At 42.8% G+C, this 18,582-nt stretch overlaps 1 protein-coding gene and 1 long non-coding RNA gene across 5 annotated transcripts in view; one reads left to right on the forward strand and one right to left on the reverse strand.

Annotated features, from left to right (window-relative positions):
* Csmd1 (CUB and Sushi multiple domains 1) overlaps window positions 1-18,582 on the reverse strand; it is a 1,642,848-nt gene that overhangs the window by 25,864 nt on the left and 1,598,402 nt on the right. For all 4 annotated transcript variants that reach the window (XM_006508931.4, XM_006508930.4, XM_030243874.1 and 1 more), the window contains 7 exons: window positions 14,062-14,235; window positions 12,639-12,812; window positions 10,616-10,804; window positions 8,076-8,249; window positions 6,884-7,066; window positions 3,328-3,504; window positions 2,633-2,812 (listed from right to left, as the gene is read on the reverse strand). In XM_006508931.4, the coding sequence (XP_006508994.1) occupies window positions 2,633-2,812; window positions 3,328-3,504; window positions 6,884-7,066; window positions 8,076-8,249; window positions 10,616-10,804; window positions 12,639-12,812; window positions 14,062-14,235 (1,251 nt within the window). The remainder of the gene's footprint in view (window positions 1-2,632; window positions 2,813-3,327; window positions 3,505-6,883; window positions 7,067-8,075; window positions 8,250-10,615; window positions 10,805-12,638; window positions 12,813-14,061; window positions 14,236-18,582) is intronic.
* On the forward strand, window positions 15,222-16,266 carry Gm46073. The gene is made up of 2 exons (XR_001778765.2): window positions 15,222-15,929; window positions 16,163-16,266. It is a non-coding gene; the product is annotated as a predicted gene, 46073 (long non-coding RNA).

The raw sequence follows: 18,582 nt of genomic DNA on the forward strand, positions 1-18,582 counted from the left end.
TGTCTGCTCGCCGCCACCTCCCCTTCCACCACATTGATGACTGTGGCTCTTATCGCAGCTCTGACCACAGCTTGTGCCAGAGCACTCATCCTGGATCTTGCCATAGACCACACCACCACAGCCCATGCCACATCTCTTCTACCACATCTACCACTGTGCCTACTGCCATGGCTTCCTCCTGACCACTAATGCCTTTAAAAACAGAACTAACTATGGTCAACATTGTCAACAATGTGAGAGCTGTTCTCCAATGACTTCTTCCTTATCTCAGATCAAATTCCTAAAGGTAACAATGAAATAAAAACACAAAGCAGGGTGGGATGAGAAGAGATCAAATCCTCTGCACTGTTCAATACACATTCCTTACCTTGCCATTTTATTTTTGATATTAAGAACAAAGTTTAGGGATACTCGGTCATGCGACATTAGAAAAGCCTTCAAACATATCCATATAGTAAGACTTTCTCCTGACACCCATAATTTGACGTATTTAACAATATCATATAATTTACCCAAAGTTGTTAATGCATTTAGAAATAGTAATTTTCTAAAGACTCTTTCAATTGCATGCGTTTTGTGTGCATGTGAGTGCAGGTGTCTGAGGAGACCAGAGGTGTTGGATCATCTGGAGTTGGAGTCACAGAAGATTGTATGCCCCCACCATGGGTCCTAGAAACCAAACCTGACTCTTCTCCAAGGGTAAGGTACTATCTTAGGCATTGAGCCATCTCACCAGACATGATGGAGAACTTTTAAAAAGCTAATTCATTAATGGTTAAACACCCTTCTGTGGAATGACACTTCTTAGAGTTTTATTCGATTTTCCAAGCTCAGTATTCATTTCCTGGGATAAAGCACAGGCAAAGCAGGAACACTGGGTCATTTTGTGGTAATGGCTTGTAGCCCCGCCCACACTCCAAGATTACAATAAAATGGGAATGGTCCCCAAGCAGCATGTGAAAGAAAACCCACTCTGAGGATGAGAGCTTCCTGGTGTGGCAATCAAGGGCACCGTGCATGACAGAAGGCAGAGATGGAGGACACGCTTGCGAGTGTTTATGCTCACGAGTGTCAGCTTATGGAAGCTCACGTGGGACACAGAACACTTAGCACATGCGCTGAGCAGGTGGAAGTGAGCCCTAGTGCAGACACTCAGCCTTCTTTGAATTTAGTCATTTGCTCAGTAAATGCTTCTTGAGAACTTGTCAGGGCTGATTGGGGGAATGTGTGTTTATGCACCGGGACCATCCCGGGAAAGTTCTTGGTGGAAATAGGATCAACACTTTGACTCAAAAGAGAACTGTGCTCCAATAGTGAAGCTAAGGCCAGGAAGAGATGGAGTGGGAAATGGGGGATATCAAGAAGGATTCTGGCTCCACCCATGAGTATGATAGGTGTTGCTTAAAGGGACACAGTCAGGAGAAGCATCCAGAATGCGGTATCAGCAATTTCCACTGTGAACCTTTGACCTGGACCTGTCTAATCCACTAGAGAGTGTCATTACACATTCGTTGGTGCCCGTTACAAAGCAAACATGATGCTGAGTCACTGGTGAAATAAAGAGAGTACGAAACAGTCAGGTCAGCAAGAACAAAGGAGATCCAATAGCATGTCCTGGCAGAGGGGGGACTAAACAAGAGTTGTAGTCACCAAGGACTCAGGGAGCCCCACAGCAAATTCAGAAGTCTGTAAGTCCTTCAGAGACCCAAAAGACAGTGCCTTTCCAGAGGCTTTCTCAGTGCCCCAGCTCCCACTCTTATGCACTTGTTCCTATCAGATGAGGAAAATGACACATGCTTATGCATGACTACCACAGCTTCCTAGCACCGGCCTTTCTTTCCCCTCTGGTCCCATTCTGGGTCAGTCAATAGGAGAACTCAGCGACTGGCATGCTTCATCTTCTGATTATGAGAAATGCTGACCATGAAGATCCCTGGTGTTCAGAGGAGTCTCCCAGCCTAGCTTCCCTGTGACTGCATCAACCAATCCCACCCAGTCTAGCTAGAGCCTGCTCCTTCCCTGAGCATCATGCTGTATAAGCCACAAGCCTCCCTGAGCCTTCTCAGTGTGTCACCATCTTCTGTCTTTATATCTGAACCTCAGAACAAACACCCCCTCTTTAGCAGAGGTTCTCACCCTGTGGGCAGAGACCTCAAATGGGGGTCAAACAACCCTTTCCACATAGGTTTCTTAAGACGATAGGAAAACATAGGTATTTACACTATGATTCATAATGGTAGAAAAATTATACTTATGAAGTGGCAATGAAAATAATTTCATGGTTGGGGGTCACTGCAACATGAGGAGCTGGATTAAAAGATAGCGGCGTTAGAATTGAGAACCATTGCTCTAGGGACAGAATGAGTCATCTGGACTGCACCGTCTCTACTCAGGGATTCTAATCTTGAGCCTTCACTGTAGCTGCCCCTGACTCAGTTTCTCATTTATAAAACTTTTAGCAACGACTCAGGAAAACTAAATGAGTGGATATTTATAAATGGGTTGAGAAGAATTCCTGGGATTCCTGGCTGCTGAAACAGCTTTGTAAACACAAAGTGAATCTGGCCCAGTCCCATAAAGACTTCTAAACCCATCCACAATGCCTAACAAATGGTGGTGCACACACACACACCTTTGCAGAGGGGCCGGCTCTGATTCCATGTGCCATCTTTGGTGCAGCGGATGGTGGGTGATGTTGGGGGCTCCATTAGGTAGCCGGGGTTGCACTGATAGCTCACGGTCTTGTTGAAAGTGAAGTCTGTCCCAAACTGGATGCCATTGGGCAGTGTGCCAGGATCCCCACAGCTGATGACTAAGAGGTAGTTGACAGGAAAGAAGCAGAGAGATGCAAATTACCGTGACAGGAACCAAACTGTGTGAGCACTCTTCTGGGATACAGTGCGGAACTGAGAGGTGACCAGCCACAGGGCACAGATTCCACAGAGCTGCTGCCAAGTGGCTGTGTTTGGAATTGTTAATTGCTGCTCTATTAATAGGTGGCAGTAAGGCTGTCACCCCTGGCCGTGCCTGATCAGGATACACCTATAGCTATGGACAAGTACAAAGTAGCTTATTTCTTTTTAAACTAGGTGGTCTAGAGTCTCTTTGGTTCTTCCTTCATTACATAGCCTAATTTTCCATACTTTCATTGTGTAAGTTAAAGATGCTTAAAGAATCTTAAAGCGTCTAAAAAACAGAGCATCTCATCCAACTTATGTTATACTTTATTCTGCATGATTTTTTTTAAAAAGATTTAATAAATTTGAAAATTCCACTGTCTCCTTCAACTGGCTAGCTTCCAGCCCCTCCAGATGGGCATGTACTGACTTGTGCAGTCAGGAGCTGTGCCTGTCCACGTCCCATTGGCCGTGCAGTGCCGAGTCATGAGCCCCGACGTCTTGTAGCCTTCCCAGCAGGCATAGATGACAGAGCTGGAGAAGAGGATCCCATCACTGCTGAGGATCATCCCGTTGGTCGGCGTGCCTGGGTTTCCGCAGGACACGGCTGTCAGGAAGCAAAGACAGTAGCCCGCAAGGGAGTAAGCTAGGGTGGAAGCTTAAAAGGGGGGATGCCAATGAGGGTGGGTTCCTTACAGGAATGTGGGGATGTGTGTATGGGATCAGTTCAGAATTTGTCTTACCTGACCCTCAGATTTATTTGTGATTGGTTACAAAACTTAAAACTATACTTTCACATCTTTCTGATCAAAATACGATGTAAAGCATCCAAAACCCAAAGCTTTGCTTCTCTAAGCTTGAACATACTTTTTAAAGCAAGGTAGAGTTATCATGAACTTTAAAAAGTACTATACGGTATTAGAGTTCAAGCACAGCTTCCTTCATAGCATTCTTTATTTGTGGGAAATCTGGAAAAAAATAAAGCCATATGTTATGTCCCCAGGAGAGTTCACTTGGGATTTAGAGAATATCTCAGAAATATAGATGACTATACCTATTAGAATGTTGTCTCCCATGTGTTATGAATCAACCCACAGATGAATAATTGATTGACATGTGCCTTCATTTTGCATTACTCTCACAAGTATCTTAAATGTCCCCTATAGGCACTGAAACTTCAGTTAACGGTGCTCAATGCAACTGGCAGGACTCTCACTCACTGTGTGCACCTTAGTCAGCACACAGGAGAAGCATAGCCGTCTCCTGGGTCAGACCATAATGATGGCTTCAGTGTTTAAGATTTTTGTCATATTTATTTGAGACAGTTATCAGAATAATTGTTTTTTACCTCAACCCTGTTACAATGAATTGCCAGAGAAGACAGTAAGTCATGAGACAACTACTGGGTAGTAACAAGGAGACTACAGCATGAAACTCCCTGAAAGTGGTCATCATATTTGAAAATATTCTCGCATATTTAGTTGGTCCACTTTCAAAGCTAGTCCGGAGAACAAAGAAAGATGCGTTTCTCATCACACATGGAAGAGAGCTGTTAGTTCTTACTTCATGTAGAATATACACATAAGCTAGAGTTGAGTTGATTCCTTTTTGTAAAACAAATACAAAGCACTCATATCAGTGCCCATGTCAGTCATAACTAATCAATAATCATTCAATATACATTTGTTTAGTATCTGGGAAGTCATAGCTACTGTGTCGTTGTACTGATAGAAAGTATCTCTCTCCCTCTCCCCCTCTCTCCTTCCCTCCGTCACTCTTTCCCTCCCTCTCTTCTTCTCTTTCTCTCTTTCTGTCTCTCTCTGTCTCTCTGTCTCTCTCTAAAAAGTGAGCATACATAGTCTAAAGCAGAACCTACAAAAATCAACAAAAGATGATAGTACCATTTCTACATGATCATATTAGCTAAAATAATCTGTGTATACAAGTTTCCAAGTCACCTATGCAGGACCAAATGCATCAACTAATTGATAAGAGTTTATCTTGTAAGCAAATATATATTAATATGTTTCTATGATGATGACATTATCTGAACATTGAGACATCTCCCTTTAAATATTGCATTTTATAAAGTAAGACTTACAATCAGATTTTTTTTTTCTTTCTTTTCTATTTAACAATAAGAAATGCATCCATTGCCTGTCATACCAGTGGGATGCAGATAGAAGGCAGTGTAAGCCTGTGTTTTTGGAGTGATATTAATAACAGGATAGAAGTGGCTGTGATACTAAAGGAAATTTGTACTATTTGCAGTTAACAAAAAAAAAAAAAACAAAAACAAAAACAAAGATACTTTGTAAATTATAAGGTAAGACTTCACCATATTCTGTGTTTGCAAGTTTCATTCTTTGTTTACGGTTGAAAACCCATCTTCTGCTTCAGAGCTTCTTCATGTGACTTGTTTTGCTAAAATGCAATTTTGTCTTACTTAATTTACAGCAAGATGTAACAACTAATTATGAACATTTTCTTGCTTAATATCAGCGGAGCCCACCTAGGATGTTGTATTAGACACATGGCAGTTGCAGTATACTGAGCTCTGTCTTTTTTTAAATTAGTTTATACAGACAATGGATTCAAACTCTACACATAATGTAATCAACTGTAAAGGGGATTAGATAAGATCTTCCCAGTTGCTGTAATATGTGGAAGGTTTCATGTTCTGGCTATTAGTGGTAATGACAAGACAGCTTCTAGTTCATTTTACTTCCATCAATACTACATTTACGTTGCTTTAGTTGACTTTAGATTCTATCAAAATTATGAAAAAGCGATAAAGATTTGCTCAATGAAACTTAAGTCACATGACATAATTATTGTGAAGCAATTTCCTGAGTGAGGACCTTGGAAGCATTTGATAATGAGAGTGTGCTTAAAAGACCAATTACCAGCCAAAGCTAAGATAATATAATAGAAATCTACAGATATGTAATATTAAAATATCAAAGTTATATGTTATTTGGTCTTTATGAACATCTTAAAAGATTTTCTTTCTTTTCTTTCGTGACTTGTGAGTTTCTTTAAAATTCATTCCCATTTCCCATGGGGAAGTAAGGTTTTTAGTTGATTGAGAAGAGCCAGTTACATCAGGCTAGAAATAATCTTGACTAGGGAACTCGTGCCTGGAGCCTTGCTTAATACTTGTGGAGATTCAGTCCCCAGTGGGGATAATATAAGAGTTTTTCAAGTATTCCAAATTATAGAGAAAAAATTTGTTCACACACACACAAAATACAGCAGTATAACCTTTTTGAGACCCCAAACTTGAGATGTTGGCTTAGGTGGCTATCTGCTAGTTAGAGGGATAGCTGCTAGTTAAAGGGATAGCTGCTAGTTAAAGGAATATTTGCCTACATTCTGATGCTGTTTTCTGAACTTTGAGTATATCATTATCAAACACATCTGTTTATCCTTGCATAAGGCAGACTTTGCACACTGGCTTGGTACTATAAAGGACTCATGGCACCCACTGTTGACAGTTAGACCATCCCTACCTCCTACTAAAATCAGATGCATTCATTCCAAAATGCCACACAGATTAGACCCCTAGAATGCTTTGTAGCTTCTGTGTAGAGTAGAACCTCTGAGAACAGAAGTACTCCCAGCCCATACAGATCCTGTCTGGTTGACTTGCTTCTTCTCATGGCTTCTCAGCCACCTTCCTTTACCTCCAGAATCCATACAACAAGGCGTCAGTCACAGCCTAGCTTTGGGTTAGAAACACACTTTTGTAAGCTAAACATTTAAATGATAAGAACTTGTGAGATAGGTCCTTGGAACAGTCTGGGCATCTCTAGGGTTCCCTTGTAACTTTTGCTGATGCTCTTAGAACTTTTGGAAGAAGGGTTCAAATGTCCAAGAAGTAAAAGCATTGAGAGATCCCTCAGTCTGGTTCCAGCTATTTAGGATGAGTGAGTGGTGTGAAGACCTGGGAGGTCATGGGTTGCAGGGATTGCTGAATCACTCACCCTCACACACAGGCTGTACTCCTGACCAGGATCCATTTACCAGGCATGTGCGTTCTGCAGAGCCCCGCAGCTGGTGGCCCATCTCACAGGAGAAGCGCAAAAGACTCTTTGTCTTAAACTCATCCCCAAGACGAGACCCATGTGCTGGGGTCCCTGGATCACCACAAAATCCAGGACTATTTCCTGCAGAGAACAAAACACAGGGATTGCCTGATTGTTTAAATGGAGTTGTTTCATGTAAAACTTCAAAAGCTACTAAAGGTTTCTTAAATATGCCCTTAGCATGAGATAATGCTTTTGCAGCACTGTGGCATCTTGAAAACAAAAAGGTTTTCTTGATCATACTTCCTAACATGGAAGAAACTTAAGTCATTGTTGCTCTGTCATTAAAATAAAAATATGGCTAATGAGGAAATGGGATTCTTTGGGGAGAAGTGGAATACCAGGATATGATCACAGCAGCATCCCAGGACAGTGATGTGGAGAGCCATAGAGAAGTAGGATTAAGCAGTACCAGAGACACAGGGACATTAAGGTGTGTGCTCTTCTTCCCAGCTACATCTAGAGTTACTAAGCATTACATTTTCCTTAAAGACCACCCACAGAAAAATTAAAATCATAAAAGGAATGAGGATAACTGCTGATACTAGAGGTAAAAAATGTGGGAAATAAGAGTGGACCCCTATAATACATTCACCCAAGGCAAGCAAGGGTTCCAGCATGGCAATCAGAAATCCCTGCAGAAGGAAACAGTAAGAGATGTAAGGATGGGGCAGGTACTGTTGCTGATTCATTCAGCAGGAATGAGGGATAAAGGCAGAGATGCTGAAAAAGATGATATAGCCCTCTGTGGTGTGGCTTAGTGAAAGTGGTGGGGGTAGAACGACTGTGATGTAGGTGGTAGGGACCAGTAATCATGGTGAGGATGATGCTGTATGTGATATGGACCTGTGAGGCACTAATGGTGCTGAAGATGGGGATAGTGGTGGTCTATGTAATGGGGACCAGGGATGATGGTGAAGATGATGTTGATCTATGGGATAAGGGATAAAGGGTGAGGTGAAGATGTCAATGCTGGTGACCACTGTGGTGGGGCCCAGAGTTGATGGTGATCATCTCTATCAGTGGTGTCTTTTGAATCACTTCAAACTTGTGTGTAGTTGTCCAGTATTCTGAGCACAGGCTTCCTCACCTGAACAATGAGGAAGGGATCCACTCCAGTGACTGTCTTCTTGGCAGACTCTTGTGCTGTTGCCTGTGAGGATCTGGCCCCCTTTGCAGGAGTACTGAACCGTGGCTCCGTATGTAAACAATTCTCCAGTCAGGACAGCATTAGCAGGGACCCCAGGATGCCCACATGATATAGCTGAAGATAAGATTAGAATAAATGAGAATATATGTTTTGCATCGTAAGGCACCCATACAGAACCCGTAAGCATTGCCCGTTACGGAACAGGACTTAACTATGTCTTCTATAGGTAAGAAATGGCTGATTCCAGACGGTACTTCCCGTATTTGGTTACTGAAGAAAGGAAAGATTGTGGTGATGTTTTTATTTGGTTGGTTGTTTTGTTTTGTTTTGTTTTTAATGTAGAGAGCTTTGTTTAAAGTTGGAATTTACATGTCAGCCTTAGAGGAGGAGAGCAGCTGCCCGACTTCATCTATCTGGCTCTAATTGTATTCCATGTGAGAAGGATGGAATTGTTTCTTTTTTTTTTTTCAAGTGGAAAGCCATATGAATCCATCAGAACTGTTTTCATTACTTTATCTGTTAACGCGATAATCATACACTCTGCTAGGAGACAAGATTATATTAAATTTACTCAATTAAGCTCATCTGTCTAGGAAAAACAGTCTAGTGAGGATTCTTGTAGTGGGATGTGATCTAAAATCTGTAAGTAAAAATAACAAATTAAAAAAAAAAAACCCTGAATCACCTCCAACATAGCCTAAAATGTCATCTGAGCATTTTCATTCGCGTTCTTAAAACTATGCCAGTCCTAGTTCACAATCTATTGTAAACATCCTTCAAAAAAGACAAGTTCTAGGATCCAGATGAATACAGGACTGAGAACTGAACACTCCGCCTCCTTTTCCTCCTCGTGAATTACCAAATATAGCTGGGGACAGATACACTACAATGCTTCATGTGAATGACTAGCTCAATGGAAGCTGCTAGGTACTTATTCAACATCCACGACTCACTCCTCACTAGCAACTCCGGAGTCATGTGGTCCAGAGAGGAGCATCCAGAGCTGGAAGGCAGAGCCCGCCCCTGGGTCACATTAGTCCTCATTATTACTGTAGCATTAGCATCCATTCAGTGCATACCTATGGTTCATATGGAATCCTAAAAGGAAGCCAATTAGACCCAAAAGTGAGTGTTGGGTAAATGACCAGTACTGGGTAAAATAAGAGAACAAAAGGAAAATGATCCAAGACATAAAACAATAGCAGCACAAAGATGAGGCTGAACCTCCATAGAGCATGGGAAGTTCTCCTCTGAGACCTCCTTCCCACATTCCTGTTGTTAAGGGCAACAAATGGAACAATGAGGGGTGGGACAAGCCAGTCAAGGGACCAGAGTTTGTTAAATCCCTGAGTCTGTGGATTAAAGCACAGTAGCATCTGTACAAAGGCCGATGGGAATCTTCTAGGAGCAGGAGAGAATAGTGCAAAAAGGGAAGGAGCAAAGACAGCTAAGTTCCCTGAAAAATGCTCCAGTGTGGAGCTGAGGAAAGCCAGCTGCAGACAGGCTGACTGGAAGAGACCTGTACATTCGGTCTCTTTCTCTGTGGAAGGCAACCATAGCATCAAAGATAGAACTGAAGGCTGTGTCTGAATAGGGCTTGTGAGGGAAACTCCCGTGAAGTAGCCACACATGAAATTTCCCCATACTTACCCACCTCAACTGAAAGGGGTACAGGGCATTCTGTAGCGTGGAAGTTACTGCCTGTGCCACCTCTTTCCTGTGAATTACCAAGGTGGCACTTTTCATTTTAAGCATTGATTTGCTTCCTCCTGACTTAAGCTCAAAGACAGTGATATTTTCTAAATGTACAGATTAAATTTTCATGCTACAGAACTCTGATTTTGTTTTGTTTCCAAGGCAATAAAATAAAATAAAATAAACCACCTCACAATATAGGGCCATGTGTGGGACCAATACATCCTTGTTCATCTTCTAAACTGAAGAAACAATAATTTCTTTGGGGCCTTGGTGGCCATTTAGATCTTCATCTATGCTCATGTGAGGTTTGTCTAATGCTGTCTATGACTTGTGGTCACTATTGGTCTCAGTGGAAGGGCTAGGGTATCCAGGTCCATTTTCTCTGCCAATCCCCTCTTTCCAGTCATGGATGCTGGGTGAGACCATCAGAGCCTAGGCTGACATTTCTGAACCTGGAACTACAGAGTGAGACTGGGACACAAAGACACTGGGATTTATGGCTACTGTAATGGGAGGTAAAGAGTAAGCCTACGCTGCTGCTAAAGCAGGCTGACTGGTGGTCATATGGAGCAAAGGTAAGGGTTCCTTACCTCCCATCTCAAACTCATTTAAGTTAGATTTGCTGTTTTCTGGCAGATCCATCATAAGGATTGGCAGAAACAGTGATAGGAGAGGTAGAAGAAGCTAAACCGTAATGTTTACTTGTCTACGTGGAAATACGTTTCTGTTGCTGGTGCTTTCTGTGGCTCTGGGCCAAGCAGCAGAGGAGAAGCCTCACTCACCCAGACACTTGGGTAAGGAGCGGTCCCACAAGCCACTTGCCATGCAGGTCAGGGCAGAAGATCCCAGCAAGTAGAACCCCGTTTTGCAGTGATACATCACACTTGTCCCATACTCGAAACTCTCTGGAAAGTTCTGTTGCCCATGGCGAACTGCATTTTCCACAGATCCGGGGTCGGAACAGTTCACCACTAGAAAATGAAACATATCATATATAAAGCTTTTCATTTCTCCCAGTCATAATGAAGAACTTAATGCAACTTGTGTATGTGTGTGGGTGGGGGGCAATAGTAGATAGCCATAGTAAGCAAATTAAATGAGTCTCAGAAGGGTAAGTGTCTGTCTCCTCTCGTGTGTAGTCCCTAGATTCCATACAAGGCACATAAAAACATGAACTCATATAGAATGGGAAAACATGTATGAGACTGTCCAGAGGACAAAAGGAATTAAGAGAGGGTGGAGCTCAAAGGCTGGGACATGAGGAAATATGTTCAACAGATACTATAGAGTTGTGGGAAAATGTCCTTAAATAAGCAGTATCCTGTACAATGAGTGTGTAATAAATTTAAAAAGAAACAAAGCCGTAAGTTACGAACAAATAAGAAAATCTTAGGCCAAAATCTAAAAGAAAGTAAATTCTAAATGAATTTAAACAGGCCATGAAGGGAGAAGTTGATCTGGGAGCCTCTTCGTGAATTCCTGGATCCCCTGTGGACTGACTGTACTTATTCTTTGTTATAGACACGTCAAGCATCAGCTTGGCTACCACTGTCATTTTGAAGTTATGGCACCAATCTACTATTTCCTAAAAATAGGCTTCTTACACATAAATTGTAAATCATTCCTCTCATTAAGCTCTTACATTCTAAAAAGAATAAAATGGAATGGCTGGCGCTGGTTTGAATATTTTTGTTCAAGTACAGGGTTTGAGATCTGGGGATACACTTGTTATTCAGCCACACCCACCTGCACAATATTAATGGTTTCCCCTAAAGGAATGCTGCTGTCAATATATCTTGGGTGCAGTAAAGATGACAGTTTTTTTTTTTCCATCAATGCCTCATGAAAATGTAGGTTGGGCCACCTCTGATGGGAACACTTTTGCCTCAGGAGGAGAGGGGAAGGCAGTCTCAGTAGTGCAGGACACGCTCTGGTTATACTGAGTGACCTCCATTAGCTCAAAGGCCCATGGGCACCATGGGAGGAATTAGCAGCAGGCATCCTCAGGTGCAGAATAGAAAATGGCCTGATTACCTCACACTTCCCCTACCATGCCAGCGAATGGCACAGCTGCCGTGGAGCACCCTCTCCAGACAGTTCTGGCTCAGAAAAGAGCTGTGCACTGAATCCACGAAAAGTTCTGAAAGCTGAAGGCAAACCTGTTGCTATGTTAGGTGTGTTTGATTCTTTTGTTGGGCTTGGGGGGGGGGGGAGGGGAGCTCAGGCAGAGGTGGGGTTCATCAAGTTCCCTGCAGCACAGTGGAACAACTCTCTCTGAATTTCATGAAACTCATGAATTTACAAATGAAAGCTTTGGTTTCCTTAAGATAAATAAATGTTTATAGAGCTGAGGAGGTTATTTTGTGAAGCCCCACTGTATACTGTTTCTATAACCAAATTGTAAACCAAAGTTTAATCTGTCAGGGATGACCTAACCAGGGGCAATCAAATGAACCTTAAATATTTTGTTAAAATATTTTGCAGAACCTGGAACAAACAGATGTACCCCAGACCAGTGCTTGGTAGGGCAAGCCCAATTCAAGATGAAATAAATGGCCCCCTGAACAAAAAAGCACCACCCCCCTATGCCCTGAGCAGAGAAAGGACAATTGGAGGATCCTGTGATCTGTAGGGTACCCCATGGCATACCCTGGGCTGACTTAGGAGAGTCTTCAGGGCTTGTGCTATAGAAGACACTCCCTTAGTGTGACCTATGCCAATGGGCAATGATCTGGAATCCTGTGGTCTGTAGAACGCTTTGCCTATACCTTAGGGTAAAATATTCCCTTCCCACACCTCTCCTACCTCGACAGATGGGCAAGGGGCTGCTCCACTGGCCGTTGCTCCGACACTGGGCTCGGGAGGCACCCTGCAGCCGGTAGCCAGTATGGCAGGTGAAATTCACAAGGTCGTTCAGGTTGAACTCGGTGCCGTTGGTGAGGCCATGGGCAGGGTTTCCAGGGTGTCCACATGTGATGGCTGTGGGAACAAGGTCTACATCACTGCCCACATTAAACAGGGCACTACCACTACCTCCTGGAGCCACTGGGAGCAAACTGGTAGTCATGAAAAGGGCACGAATGGAAGGGTTTCCTAGAGACATCAAGGGTGCTGCTCAGGTTTGGAAGATCTGGGAGGTGGAACGATATGTGGAATCATAGCTCTTTGTTATAATGGTGGGAAGTGACTTCCACCAAGAGATTCTGTTTCCTTCACCTCAGGACCGGCACTGCTTACTCAGACTGGGTGAATGGCAACTGTGTTGGCAACAGAATAGCCAGAGAATGTTAAAGATCTTCTGTTTATCCAGGATTTTGAGCACTCCCATTTGGTGCACGCCAATTGATACCCTGAGGCTTTTATTTGGAATCACCCCGAGGATTTGTTTTCAGCTTCAAATTATAAACAATTCCAGTATTAAGTTCATCATGGAATTAGAAAAATAACCGTACACGTGCCAAAGTTCTCCTTTTCAGACATTCCTATCATGTGACCTTATGAGGTATGACGAACTACTGTCAGGGTCCTTGAAGCAACCACACAGAGCCAGGCGGGGCCTGTCACAGATGCTCTCAAAGGAACATGCTATGGCCCCACAAATGACCATTTTCCTCCTCGTGTATCATGCCAGTATGGTCTTCCTTTTGAGCTGCCTGACTTTGTAGCTCCAGAGCACTATGGGAGACAGCACTGCTACTATTGAGAGACGTCAGCACCTATGCTTGATTCATGGGGGATTGAAGACTGTATGGGGTGTGGCTTGAAGGAAGTTTGCACTGAGAATGGGGACCTCTGTAAACACGCAGTGTTCACCTTGGAAGCCATGAGTTTTGAGATGCTTGCAGGCCCAGCATGTACATGAAGAAGCAGCTTGTGAAACTCTTTATTCTGCATGAAACCCCAACTATCAGACAATATATGACCCTGCTCTAATCTAGCACTGTTTCTCATCCTGGATGTCCTATATGTGAGCAAACGACATCAGTCACAAAATGCCCTTTAGTGAATTGATGGGAGAATTTATGGAGGGCTAGCATCTAGGGGAACAGTCTAGAAGATGCTGGATAGGGAAAGCTAGCATGGTGGGCTTGTACTCTGATGGTACAGTGAGAGGGAAAGGTCACTCCTCCCATTGACTCAGACGGGGAAACACATTGCAACGATGACTGAATTACACAGGAAAATGAGGAAAAGTGGTCTTCAGGGTAGTTTCACAAACTCTACTCACGGACACAAACAGGAGTCTGCCCCGACCACTTGTGGTCCTGCAGGCAAATTCTCACAGAGGTGCCCACGAGCCGGAACCCAGGGTTGCATTGGTAGACCACTGTGTCTCTGTAGCTGAAACCATCACCGCTGATATGGCCATTCACAATGGGGTCTGGAGAGCCGCAATGACCCGCTGAGGACAGACACAAGAAACAGTGGGAAACCCATAAGGGAATGCACCACCATAAGCCCATGGTATTCACAATTCACCCACTTCCACTGTCCAGTCAGTCACAGAGATGGATGCACAACTGACGGGATTTTCCCATGGACATATGTGCTTTTAGTCTATATTATTCTTCTTTTCTACATGCTCATATGTTTTCTCAATAATTTGAGGAAGCCTTATTTCTTATATAAAATTATTAATAGCTACTCTCCCAATTTATAGCTCCCAGATTACTTATTACTTTCTTACTGGCATGGCATGTGATCTATCATTTTGAATAAAAATTGAAAGAAAGGGGTATGGGTTTCCTAACTTACTGGCAGCCCAGAGGAGGAGGAGGAAGAAGAGGAAGAGGAAGAGGAGCAGGAGGAGGAGGAGGAGAAGGAGGAGGAGGAGGAGGAGGAGGAGGAAGAGGAGGAAGAAGAGGAGAAAGAAGAGGAAGAAGCATAAGCAGAACAAAAGAAGGAGGAGGGTGTGCTAAATATGTGTCTGTATTCTGCCAGATCATACTGTAATCCAGGGTGTGTCTGCATTCTGGTCTGATTATATCTTTGGATGTGATCCCTCACCAGCATAATCATGTTGCTGGATTAAAATTCCTCTTCAATGATGGTCATGTACTCTAAACTTCTGAAACTGTAAGTCTCAATAAACTCTTTCTTCTAAAAAAAAAGAAGGAGGAGGAGGAGGAGGAGAAGAGAAGAAGAAGAAGAAGAAGAAGAAGAAGAAGAAGAAGAAGAAGAAGAAGAAGAAGAAGAAGAAGAAGAAGAAGAAGAAGAAGAAGAAGAAGAAGAATGATTTCCACCTGGGAAATGGGTCTATGTAACTGTTGATGAAATTTCAGAAGAAGGGACAGAATTCATAAACCTGTCCAGTTTAAGAGATGTTCATTTGAGTCATGTGAAAACCACTATTAGTAAAAAGACATCTCATAATCAGTAGGATGTATAATGAGGTTCAGGGAAGAGTCATATTGAAGGTGATGGGATCTATTGTGGAACAAGCTCACTGCTAGTCCAGGAAGCCAAAGGATGTGAGAGAGTGCCCATGAACTCTATGCTGGCAAGAGATGATAGAGGGAATAGATGGCTGCAGTTCTTGCTGAACTCACGGGGGTGAAGGACTGAGCAGGGAACATCCCTGTGGTCAGGGAGAGTAGAAAGGCAGGTCAGGTTTTCTCTGCTCAGCTAGGACCTGTTTCCAGCTGCCCTCTCTCTGCCTCTCTCCCCATGCTCCTTCTTTCATTTTGTTACACACAGTCAACTTCTTTTATATCTTCCCCATATATAGAAATGAGTTTTTTTTTAACTCAATAGGACAAGAATGGACAATGTAGTTACTCTAGGAACCTGGGTTTGGGATTGCCAAAGCAGCAGAGACCAATACTTTGGTTCCAAACACAAAGTCTGTGTAGGAGCCACATGTAGGTGGAAGTGGATGCATATATGCAGGGGAAGCTTTCTATGGCTGCCATCACTCCAGCAGAGCAACCAGAGACCATCAGAACTGAGAGAAATATCACCCAATTATTGTCATGCTTCATTAGGCTTCACATCACCATTTTGCAGCAACTAGAATAGCAATCGGTATTTCTGCTTGGGACAACATTCTCCTTGTGTTCATCACCAAGCTTCTGACCAGGAAGTGGCATCATAGAGGTGAGGGAAAGCACAAATGGAATAGGATGTACAATGAGAGATTATCAGTCTGATAGGGTTTACAGTCACCATGGCAACAAATCCCTGGATGTGTTTTTGAGGGTTAATTGAGGGAGGAAGACCCATCCTATATGAGGGTGGTGTGATTTTTATGGGCCAGGTTCCCAGAACAGTTTCAAAGGAGAAAGCAAGCTGAGAACCAGCATTCATCTTTCTCTGTTTCCTGATTGTAGGTACAATGTGATCAGCTGCCTCAAGCTCCCTGCCTTTCCTCCCACAATGGGCTCTACCTTCAAACTGTGAGCTGAAATAAATCCTTCTTCTTTTCAGTAAGCTATTTTCTTTGTAAGCTGTTTTGTCTCAGCAAGAAGATGAGTAGCTAAGAGGGGTGAGATCAGGAAGGCCACACTAGATTGCCAGCTCCATCATTTGGAAGGTTTCCTGGCCATCTGGACCTAGTTAGTTCTTCTCTATGCGTATTACTTCCCATGCTTGAAAACTTAGTGCCATCAGCAGGTTTTCAAGTAAAACTAAATGCCCTTGTAGTTGGCAGTCCCGTCTCTGAGACCCGCCACTGATGGTGTAATGGAAGGACACTGGCTGCAGAGCTGCCATCCTAGGCCCTATCAGCAGCATAGCAAGCTCTCGTGATGCTCAGTGGTGGTATTGCCCCAATCTCAGCCACAAGGACCATAGAAAACCCCATAGGAGCCACAGCACTACTTCATACAGGACAGTAGCTGCTTCTAAGATAATGGATACTATACCTAGTACCAAAATTAAAGTCAGACCCTCAGAGATTACTAAGCCACTTATATCCAGGCTATCATTATCAATCAGTGGTTCTCAACCTGTGGAATGTGATCCTTTGAGAATCACATATCAGATACGCTGATTATCAGATATATTATGATTCTTTTTTGTTCTGTTTTGTTGTGTTTTTGTTTGTTTGTTTGTTTTTGTTTTTTTGAGACAGGGTTTCTCTGTATAGCCCTGGCTATCTGGAACTCACTCTGTAGACCAGTCTGGCCTCGAACTCAGAAATTTGCCTGCCTCTGCCTCTGCCTCCCATGTGCTGGGATTAAAGGCATGCATCACTACTGCCCGGCACATTACGATTCCTAACAGTAGCAAAATTCCAGTTATGGAGAAGAGACAAAATAATTCTATGGTTGGGGATCACCACACCATGAGGAGTTGTATTAAATGATCACAGTGTTAGGAAAATTGAGAACTACTGTTCTAGATAGTTCCAGGAGATTTGAGGGGCAGTCTGAATGAGGACATTGGAAACCAGCCATCGTTTGCTGAAGAGGGTACATCTAACAAAGTCCCCAAACCTCTCTCAGTTAGACAACTTTGATTGGGAATACTCATTTTCAAACTCTGCATGTCTCCACCAATCTTTTAGTTCGCACATAACTTGAAGTGGCATATGCCTTTAAGTCATGTTGTCAGGTATGTGTATCCCTTAGGAGGCAAGTAGCTTGATGTACTACATCTGCAAGGAAAATTTCCCAGGGTATTGCACATTCACTTTGGCTACCCTACTCTCTGCGTAACTAGCCTAACTGCTTAAAGACAACAGGGGGTATACTTCAAAATCTTTGCACTTCAGCCTTTTGCCAAATGGAAGAAAGAATCTACAGAATGATGTGGCAGGTTCCATTCCTAATTTGAATAAATGTAGATAAGATATCCTGGTTTCCTTTCTGTAGATAAGATCATCCTGGTTTCACCCTGACAAAAAGCAATGCAGAGGAGAGGAAGTTTATTTTAGTTCAGAATTCCAGCTCATAACCCATCACTGTAGGGGGTTCTAATTAGCAGGAACTTAAAACGTCTGGCCATATCATGCATACAGTGGGCTGGGTCTTCGCACATTGTTTTACATAATTAAGACAGTCCTCCATAGGCATGCCTACAGGGGAACCTGATCTATAACACCAGGCCAAGACTCTTTTCCCAGGTGATTCTTGTTTGTGGGCTGTTGACAGTTACTATGGCCCATCACACCGGTGATCTCTGATGTGAAATAGCTGCTCACTTCCATTTCCATTCACATGTACAGAATAGCCACAACAACTTAATTTATAGGATTTAACTCAAAAACCAACAATAATATGTCAAAAAAAATTAAGGAAGAAAAATCTCCCTCAGGTGAAACTTGAACTAAATGCACTCCAAGTCCTGTTTTGAATTAAAGATGGCATTGTAATGTAATATTTGTTCGTTCTTTGACTGTGAGAGTCTTTTATAAAAGTCCTTACTGATGTCTTGGATTTGAGTAGTAAGGAAATGTACCTAGAAAGAGTTTATTGGTCTCATCACCACATTGATGGGAGACTTTGTCCTGAGGGTCGTCTAGAGCCCTATTCAGAAATGTGTTTGTTTATGGAAATAGATGCTTCCCCATTTTGAGGGATGGCTGTTCCATTCCCCCAGTCCCCAGCCCACTGTATTGTCTTCTATGGTACCTTTGAGAAATCTAGTATAACTACGTATAGCAGTTAATTTTTATAGTATTGTTGGGATGTAATTCCATGACAAAGGTATTACATATTGACATGACAAAGGTATTCTATATTGACATTATAATGACATGACACCTAAATAGGAAAGCATTTATTTGGGCTGGCTATAGTTTGGGAGA

The sequence above is a fragment of the Mus musculus genome, chromosome 8 (genome assembly GCF_000001635.26).
Source record: "Mus musculus strain C57BL/6J chromosome 8, GRCm38.p6 C57BL/6J".
NCBI lineage: Eukaryota > Metazoa > Chordata > Mammalia > Rodentia > Muridae > Mus > Mus musculus.